The sequence below is a fragment of the Amphiprion ocellaris genome, chromosome 10, assembly GCF_022539595.1.
Source record: "Amphiprion ocellaris isolate individual 3 ecotype Okinawa chromosome 10, ASM2253959v1, whole genome shotgun sequence".
NCBI lineage: Eukaryota > Metazoa > Chordata > Actinopteri > Pomacentridae > Amphiprion > Amphiprion ocellaris.
Window position 1 is genome coordinate 36,633,616 of NC_072775.1, and position 9,637 is coordinate 36,643,252.

Genomic DNA, 9,637 nt, shown 5'->3' on the forward strand with positions numbered 1-9,637 from the left:
GAGCATTTCTGGCCAAACATTTGTTTTGGGGATTATTTCAGTTTTTCTTGACTGCCTCTGATGAAGGAGGAGCGTGCAGGGAGGTAGAACCTGAGCTGCTCATTACTCTGTTTACTGTCATCACTGAGCTTTTATTCTGAAGGCTTCAGTCAACACAACAGGAAGTTCCCCAGCGTGGGAACCTGCAGCAGAACATTAGAACATCGTATCTCCAAACACGCATCATATGAGCTGGATTTAACAGAACCTCGAAAATGAACGGGACGGTTCTGGACTCAGGACAGTCTGGGTCGGGTCTCCTGGTCTCAGTTCTCCTGGTGGACATCTGAAGGACGAAGACACAAAAACACAGAAATGGACACAAACTGGGTCTAAGTCAGGGTCACATGTGGACTCTGCAGATGGGAGGCAGACACTGCAGACCAGACCCGGTCCTGGTTCTGGTCTTCAGGCTTCCCTGGACTCTGGTCCTCCTGGGTCACGGTGCAGCTTCCTTCCCGTCCTCTGTCCTCTCCTGGTTCCTCCTATTCTTCACCTCCCTCAGCCCCTCCTGGATGCGCTCCACGGCCTCCTGGTCTCCAGCCTGCCGGGCCAGATGTAGAGCCTCCTGGTAGAACCGGACCGAGTCGTCCATCCGTCCTGGGGGGACAGAGCGAGACCGGGTCAGACCTGCAGAGGACAGGAGCCCCTGCCCTGAACCTGTGCTCACCTGTGTGCAGCAGGATGCCGGCCAGGTTTCCCAGCAGCACGTGTTGGTCCGGGTGTCCGGCGGAGCGGCTCAGGTCCACTGCCTGCTGGACCAGAACCAGGGCGTCGTCATGGCGACCCTGCAGGTCCAGGATGGTGGCCAGGTCGCTCATCAGCACCAGAGTCTGGAACACGGAGACCAGGTGTACGATTCAACACGTCTCAGGTGTGTGTACCTGTAGGTGTGTCTCAGGTGTGTACCTGTAGGTGTGTCTCAGGTGTGTACCTGTAGGTGTGTCTCAGGTGTGTACCTGTGGGTGTGTCTCAGGTGTGTCTCAGGTGTGTACCTGTGGGTGTGTCTCAGGTGTGTACCCGTGGGTGTGTTTCAGGTGTGTACCTGTAGGTGTGTCTCAGGTGTGTACCTGTGGGTGTGTCTCAGGTGTGTGTACCTGTGGGTGTGTCTCAGGTGTGTACCTGTGGGTGTGTCTCAGGTGTGTACCTGTGGGTGTGTCTCAGGTGTGTACCTGTGGGTGTGTCTCAGGTGTGTACCTGTGGGTGTGTCTCAGGTGTGTGTACCTGTGGGTGTGTCTCAGGTGTGTACCTGTGGGTGTGTCTCAGGTGTGTGTACCTGTGGGTGTGTCTCAGGTGTGTACCTGTGGGTGTGTCTCAGGTGTGTGTACCTGTGGGTGTGTCTCAGGTGTGTACCTGTGGGTGTGTCTCAGGTGTGTGTACCTGTGGGTGTGTCTCAGGTGTGTGTACCTGTGGGTGTGTCTCAGGTGTGTACCTGTGGGTGTGTCTCAGGTGTGTAACTGTGGGTGTGTCTCAGGTGTGTGTACCTGTGGGTGTGTCTCAGGTGTGTACCTGTGGGTGTGTCTCAGGTGTGTGTACCTGTGGGTGTGTCTCAGGTGTGTACCTGTGGGTGTGTCTCAGGTGTGTGTACCTGTGGGTGTGTCTCAGGTGTGTACCTGTGGGTGTGTCTCAGGTGTGTGTACCTGTGGGTGTGTCTCAGGTGTGTACCTGTGGGTGTGTCTCAGGTGTGTGTACCTGTGGGTGTGTCTCAGGTGTGTGTACCTGTGGGTGTGTCTCTCCCTGCTCCTGGCGGCAGATGTTCAGGGCATCCAGGTAGTCCTGTCCTGCCTGCTTCAGGTGCAGAGTTGCCGCCCGGTACCGAGCCCTGGAGTCCAGACAGAGACCCAGCAGGAGGCGGGTCTCCTTCCTCAGAACCTCTTGCTCTTCTGTGGACAAACAAACATGTCTTAGAAGAGCTTGTAACCCGCCTCAAGGTTCCTCACCTGTGTTCTCACCTGTCTGCTCGTCTTCCTGCAGCTCCTTGTATTTCTCCAGTTTGGCCTCCAGAGACTCCGTACAGAACCTGAAGCCGTGTTCCGCCAGCTCCGCCCTCAAACAGACAAACACAAATCAGCGACCTCACAGTGACCTCACAGCTTCCTCTGCGTAACTTCAGGCTGCCTCTCACCTGTTCTGCTCAGCGTAGATGGTGGCCAGTTTCAGAGACATCTCGATGACGGCGTTGTCATCCTGGAAACAAGCAGCAGGTCAGAGGACTGTTTACCTGGACAGGTAGAATAAAGAGGCGGGGCTCACCTGAGGAGTTCCTCCAGCCAGCATGAAGCTCATTGCTGCTTTGAAGAGCTTCTCTGCCTGGAAGAAGATCAGAGACATGATGTCACAGCAGAGACGTGATGTCACAGGACAGCAGAGAGCAGCCAATCAGGTGGAGGCATAAAGGTACCGCAGTAACGCTGGTTCTCCGTGTTCCACAAAGAGAAGGTAAAACAGGCGTACACGTTTAGAACTTCCAGCAGCTGTTCTATCAGCTGTTACTGTTAGAACATCTGGAACAGCTGATAAACATCAGGAGCCTTCAGAGAGTCACAGAACCAAACTCCACCTGAACATCACAAACATTAGTTCCAGTTTTACTCCAAGGAGGAACCCAGTTGATTCAGAACCAAAGGAAACACGGTTCTGCTTTAAATAGAATAAATATAGAGACCAGAGAGCAGGAAGCAATGAAGGAGGCCACATGTGATTGGTCTGTAGGTGAGAACTCTGAGCTGTGATTGGTCGATACTCACACTGTCCAGCTGACCCTGAACGTACGCCAAGTTCGCCATCTGAGGACAGAAGAACGTTATTAGAACAGTTCTAAAGGTACCGTTCCTGTGAGGGGTTCTAGAGGGACGGTTCCTGTGAGGGTTCTAGAGCAGGCATGTCAAACATACGGCCCGCGGGCCGGACCCGGCCCGTTGGATGATTTAATCCGGCCCAGCATAAATTTCTGAGTATGTCAAAAAAAGAAGCGAGTCTCTAGCTCATTTCTATCAAAAGTTGTGATTTTTTAAAATAAATACAAACCAAATGCTCCCTCCGGCCGCTAAAGGGCAGTAAATGTGTAAAAGCGCTCACATCCAGCATGCGGCACTGACATGAGTTAGTCACAGGAAATAAACATTCGCAACGTGATGTGTCCAAGTAAAAATAAACCAGCAATCTTGCTTCACCATTCACCACTACTAAACAAGTTATCGGTCAACACACCCTTCCCAAAATGGCACTGTCAAAAAAAAGAAAAGTGGACACGGAGTGCAGAGTTTTCCAGGAAAAATGGACAGAGAAGTATTTATTCACAGAAGTGAATGCAAAACCAGTGTGCTTGGTATGTAATCAGCAAGTTGCAGTGTTCAAAGAGTTTAATATTCGGCGCCACTATGAGACTCATCATAAAGACAAGTATGACCACTTGAAAGGACAAATAAGGAAAGACGAGATAAACAAATTGGTCGCTGGTCTGAAGAAACAGCAGTCTACTTTTACACGCAGCCGCGATACTGCTGATGGGGCTGTAAGAGTTAGCTACATTATTGCCAACGAGCTGGTGCAGGCATCCAAGCCATTTTCTGATGGGGAGTTTGTAAAAACATGCATGCTGAAGGCTGCAGAAGTCGTGTGCCCTGAACAGCGACCTGCCTTTGCCAATATTAGTCTAACGAGGAACACTGTCGCAGATCGGGTGACAGAACTCTCAAGTGACTTGAGCAGCCAACTGAAAGATAAAATCAAGTCATTTATCGCATTTTCAATCGCAATAGATGAGAGCACCGATGTCACAGATATTGCTCAACTGGCCATATTCATTAGAGGTGTTGATGAAACTTTGACCATCACAGAGGAGCTGCTTGAATTGGTGCCCATGAATGACACCACAACAGCAGATGACATTTTCAGCGCTCTTGTTGGAGCGCTGGACAAGGTGGGAGCGGACTGGTCCCGTGCCGTGAGCCTGGCTACCGACGGTGCGCCATCAATGGTCGGGAGAAAGGCAGGCGTTGCCACAAAATTCCGTGACAAAGTACAGACTGCAAATGGAGGACAAGAGTTTTGAGCATTTCACTGTATTTTGCACCAGGAGGCGTTATGTTGCAAAACACTGCAAATGGACCATGTTATGAGTGTGGTTGTGAAAACTGTCAATTTCATCAGAGCGCGCGGTCTAAATCACCGTCAGTTTGACACATTTCTCAGTGATCATGACATTCATGCTGGCCTTCCATACCACACTGACGTGCGCTGGTTAAGCACAGGTGCAGTACTTAAGCGCTTCTTTGAGCTACGAGGGGAAATTGGACAGTTCATGGAGAAGAAGGGACACCCAGTAAAGGAACTTAAATGCAAGGAATGGGTGCAGGATCTTGCGTTTATTGTCGATATTACACAACACTTGAATACACTTAACACTGCATTGCAGGGCCGTAACAGAGTTGTCACTCAATATTACGACAGCATAAGTGCGTTCAAGATGAAACTGTCACTGTGGGAGTCGCAGCTATCCAACGGTGACACCGCACATTTCTCTTGTCTCACAGCTGTGTGTCTGAAGGCACCGGACCGTCCCCATAATGATTTGGATAAATATAAAGACAACATAACAGATTTGCTGCGAGAGTTTGAGCAGAGGTTTCAGGTATTCAGTGAACTTGAGAACAAATTTGGCTTTTTTCGCTCGCCATTTACAGTGAAGCCTTCTGATATGCCAGCTGACATTCAACTCGAGCTTATTGACTTGCAGTGCGATTCCGCTATGAAGGATGAATTTGGGTCCGTGGGATTGGATACGTTTTATCAATATCTCGTGCCAGGTTACCCCAAATTAACAGCCATGGCTGCAAAGGTTCTATCCATGTTTGGGACTACTTATCTTTGTGAACAGGTGTTCTCCGTAATGAACAATAATAAAACAAAGCAGCGCTCAAGGTTAACAAATAAACACTTGAATGACATTGTTAAATGTGCTGCTACTCAGGATTTCACACCTAATATCGATGCACTTGTGAAGGCAAAAAGATGCCAAGTTTCAGGAGCCAGCAGCAGCAAGTAGACTGCAGGAGTGCAGTGAGAGAGAGAAAAAAGTGTGATGACACGAAATTTGTTTGCACTCATGAATACAGATCATTAAAAATAAGATTAATCTGGTTTCATATTAAAGACAATTAATATTGTGCAGTATATTCTCAGCTTCAGTAGGCCCAGCCTTGTAGTTTGATCTGATGTAGTCTAATCTTATTGCCCATGCACTGCTATAACTTTTTATTTTATTTATTTATTTAATTTATTTTATTTTATTTTGTATTTATTTTTTTATTTATTTCAAAGCAGTATGACAATTAAGGCGAAAATATTTTTTTCATAGCTCCCACTTGAGTTTGTTTAGTGTGGTGAGTTGGTTCAGGTGTAAAACTGCATTCACTCAACTGTTAAAATAAACCAGTTGTTAACACATTCACCGCCAAACATGACAATCATTTCTTTTCCATTGTTTGTGAATAAATGTGTTGTGCTTAGAAAAGATTCCTTGTCATCCGTGATTATAATATGTAGGGTAGGCTACAAATGTAGGCTGAATGATAAAGCATAGTACTGAAAAACAAAGCTAAATATTTGGAGTTGACATTCTTTTACTGATCCGGCCCACCTGAGAACAGAAAGTCTGGATCCGGCCCCAGAGCCAAACTGAGTTTGACATGCCTGTTCTAGAGGGACAGTTCTTGTGAGGGGTTCTACAGGGTTCTGTGAGGGGTTCTACAGGGTCCTGTGAGGGGGTTCTAGACCGATGGTTCCTGCAAGGGGTTCTAGAGGGTTATGTTAGGGTTACCAGGCTGTAGGTGTAGATGATGGCCTGGTTGTTGTGGTTCTGATGAGCCAGAACGATGGCCTGATGAAGGAACCCGGAGGCGGCCTGCAGCTGACCTCGATGCATGCTGAGCTGAAACACAAGAAGTACTCATACTTTACTGCAGTACTCATACTTTACTGCAGTACTCATACTTTACTGCAGTAACAGTACTAATACTTTACTGCTGTAAAACACAGTCAAAATACTCCAGTACTGCACGGAATTATTAAAAAACACAAAAAAAACAGTATTTAAAAATGAAAGAAAGCTTTGTAAAGAACATCTACATTTTTTGGAAAATAAAGGATCTATCAGTTTAAAAACAAAATACTTCAAAAATTATCAGCAAGAGAAAATATTAAATACTTCAAAAAAGCAATACTATGAGAAAATATTAAATCCTTCCAAAAGTATCTAAAGAATGCTCCAGACTACAGCAGCATCTAAAGCTTCTGATCAGTATTAAATTGTGTGTTTTATGGTCCTAACCCTTTTATTTGTGACATTTATGTGGTGTACTGGTTCTGGTTCTAGTTCTAGTTCTGGTCCTGGTTGTAGTTCTAGTCCTGTTCCTGGTTCTGGTTCTAGTTCTAGTTCTGGTTCTGGGTCTCGTGTTGGTTCTAGTTCTGGTCCTGGTTCTGTACCTTGGCCTTCTTCAGCAGCAGGACCATCTCGTCCTCCTTCCTCTGAGCTTCGTCTCTCTGATCTTCTCCGGATCCGAACAGAGAAAAAGCTGCAACAGAACAGGAAGCTGCTGAGTCTGGAGTAAAGAACCGAACGTTCTAGAAGACGTTTAAAGGAACCGAACGGACCGACTGCTGCCCACAGCGCTGCTCCTCCACCCGCTGGGTTCTGGAAGGTTCTCCTGCTGGACTCAGGTCCCGGGTTTACCCAGCATGCCGAGCGTTTTCCCACCACAGAGACGGCGTGATGGCGGACGGGTTCAACGATGGACCTGAAGGAGGAGAAAGAATCAAAGTGGGACCATCAGAACCTCTACTAGACTGAACCTGGAACCTTCAGAACTGTGACTCTGAGGAACAGCAGCAGATCTGGAGTCAGCGAACCCAGCAGCAGTGTTCTGGTTTTGGTTCTGTGAATGGAGAGTGATGGTCCTCTGACACCCAAGGTTCTGATACATGAAGCTAATGTATGGAACCATGGTACGTTAGAACCAGGTCAGTCCTTCAAACATGACCAGAACCAGAACACACTCCTCCTAAATCCATGATGGAATCTGTAGAACATCTCATGAATGTAGCAGAACCTTTAGATGTTCCAGAATCTAAGTGAAGAGTGTCTAGAGTTACAGATTAGAACCACTGTCTCCAATAGTTACTGTCAGTATTACTTTTTATTTAAAAAAAATATATATATATATCAGTATCACTAATTATTTATTACTAATTATTATTAATATTATTATTACTATTATTATTATTATTGTTATTAATATTGTATCCACTAGAACCCATATGATCATCTAGACCAGGAGAGTCAGAATCATCTTAGTCCAGGTTCCACATCCAGTCCAGGCTGATCTCAACCAATAAAACCACAGCATAAGAACCTATAAATAACTCCTAATGGTTCCTTTGTTTTAATGCAGAAATGTTCACATTTAAGGAATTATTTTTTTACTAATCATCATGAACAACCTGAAATTTATGAAGAGAAATAATTTCAGTTTATCATTTCCATTAAAACCTACAGATCAGTGTTGACAAAGGAACACAACATTTAGTCATCTGGAAATGAACCAGAGAGGATTTACTGGAGGATCAAAACCACAAAGACAAAAAACAACAGAAACAAGACAAAATATTACAAAAATGACACAAACAACAAAAGTGAGAAAGAAAATGACATAAAAATTAGATGAACGGCATGAAACAAAACAAAAAAGTGACCAAAAATTAGACAAAAAGGTTGTAAAAAAATATACAAGCGAGACAAAAAATGACAAAACCGTGACACAAAATGACAAAAGTCAGACAAAAATAGACCAAAAACAACAAAAGCAATAGAAAATATTTTTAAAATGGGACACATGAACAATCTAGTATTTTACTTTATGATCCAAACAACTTTTCATGGTCTAGAAATGATTTTAAATTTTTAACTTTACTAATTTACAATCTGCAGTTAATGTCTTCTCTGGAATTTTTACATTTTGAGGACCGGATTGGACCCTCTGGAGGACCGCTTTTGGCCCGCGGGCCGTATGTTGGACACTCCTGATCAGGAACGTGTCCCATCAAATCCAGAAGAGTCCATGAACCAATCAGCAGACTGGTTATACTTCCTCTCGCTGACCACTAGAGGTCCTCCTGACTGTTCATGATCATTAGTTATTACTGTGTGGATGAAGCTTCTCCAGAGCTTCCAGCAGCTCCTCCTCCAGGTCAGTCTCACCTGAGTGACGCGGAGATCCGTCTCAGGTGACCGGGACACCTGAAGCAGCTCACACTCTGACCGAGGAGCGCGCGAAGCCCGCAGGAAGCCGCCATCTTGACTGTTTACATAATGAGAGGAAGTGGCTGCGTATAACGCCTCGCCTTCAGAATAAAAGCAGCGGAGGGGGAAAAAATGAACAATTTACAAAATAAAATCCAAAAATTCAGAAAAAAAAATTCCCCAAATTTCTGAATATTTGTAAAACGTTCAGGAAGAAAATTCCAATAATTCCTTAAAAGTTTCCCTTAAAAGTTTTATTTAAAAAAAAACAAAAAAAACACACATTTGGTAAGAAAATTCTTGCAAATGTTTTCAAAAAATGAGTAAAAATGTTCCCAAATATCCTAAAAATATTTAGTGATTTTTTCCCAAATTTTAAATTTGCAAAACTTTCAGGAAGAAAATTCCAATAATTCCTTAAAAGCTTCCCTAAATCCCCCACATTTGGTAAGAAAATTCTTGTAAATATTTTCCAAAAATGAGTAACAATCTTCCAAAAAAAATCCTGAAAATATCTAAAGTGATTCCATATATATATATATATATATATATATATATCAGTAAAACTTCTAAGAACATTCACAAAAAAATCAACCAATATCCAGTGAAATTTGCTCGATTTTGGTTCATTTTTTGTTAATGTTCTTAAAGAAACAATTTTTAAACATTTTTTTCCACCAAAAAATGTTACAAAATTTCCCCAGAATGTTGAAAATGTGGACATCAGAAGTTTCAGTGTGGAAATAGATTTTTTCTCTCCACATTTTCAAACTTTAAAACGAGTTGAGGTTTAAAGTTTACTTAAAAGTGCATTTCCGTTCTGAACAAATTTAATTGAATTAATTCTTTATAAGGATTTAAAAAAACATCGGTAGTAAAAATTAATCTTATACTTTTTTTTTATTTTATTCTGTTCTCATAATTTGGAGCTTTTGTCTTTTTTAAACTGTAGCTTCGACTTGGAGTTGGTTTTTATTGTATATTTTATTTCATACATATGATTTTTGTTTTCTTTTTCTCTAAATGTTGACTTTTATCACATCGTTTTGCATTTTAAATACATTTTTGTTTTCTTAAATTGTACTTTTCATTTCTTCTTGTCTTTCTAACACACGTTGGCCTGTGTTTTTATCTTTGTTTTTTTAACCTCTTCATTAAGACAGAAAAACACCAGTGTTGTTTTTATCTGCTAACTTTGGCTTTAATCTTTCATGTTCTCATGCAGTTTTTAAATGTTAGAACATGTTATAATAATGTTATACAGAAGCACCTTCAATCTCCTTTTGTGTCTTTTTAACT

At 43.4% G+C, this 9,637-nt stretch overlaps 1 protein-coding gene across 1 annotated transcript; it reads right to left on the minus strand.

Moving 5' to 3' along the window:
- Positions 1-110: 110 nt before the first annotated feature.
- On the minus strand, positions 111-8,434 carry LOC111587510 (tetratricopeptide repeat protein 19, mitochondrial-like). The gene is made up of 11 exons (XM_055014772.1): positions 8,297-8,434; positions 6,694-6,836; positions 6,526-6,614; positions 5,861-5,971; positions 2,787-2,825; positions 2,293-2,349; positions 2,165-2,226; positions 1,992-2,086; positions 1,759-1,922; positions 710-872; positions 111-639 (listed from the first exon to the last, which is right to left on the minus strand). Exons 1-11 carry the CDS (start codon positions 8,389-8,391, stop codon positions 479-481), a joined length of 1,179 nt encoding a protein of 392 aa, XP_054870747.1. The 5' UTR covers positions 8,392-8,434; the 3' UTR covers positions 111-478.
- Positions 8,435-9,637: the final 1,203 nt, after the last annotated feature.

What these genes read in the sequence shown, in the direction of transcription:
- LOC111587510 (XM_055014772.1), bottom strand. Translation starts at nt 8,391, where the DNA reads ATGGCGGCTTCCTGCGGGCTTCGCGCGCTCCTCGGTCAGAGTGTGAGC. An exon ending in CGGATCTCCGCGTCACTCAG is followed by an intron (nt 6,837 to 8,296) that starts GTGAGACTGACC and finishes CTCCTCCTTCAG; the next exon opens with GTCCATCGTTGAACCCGTCC. An exon ending in TGCTGCTGAAGAAGGCCAAG is followed by an intron (nt 5,972 to 6,525) that starts GTACAGAACCAG and finishes CTTGTGTTTCAG; the next exon opens with CTCAGCATGCATCGAGGTCA.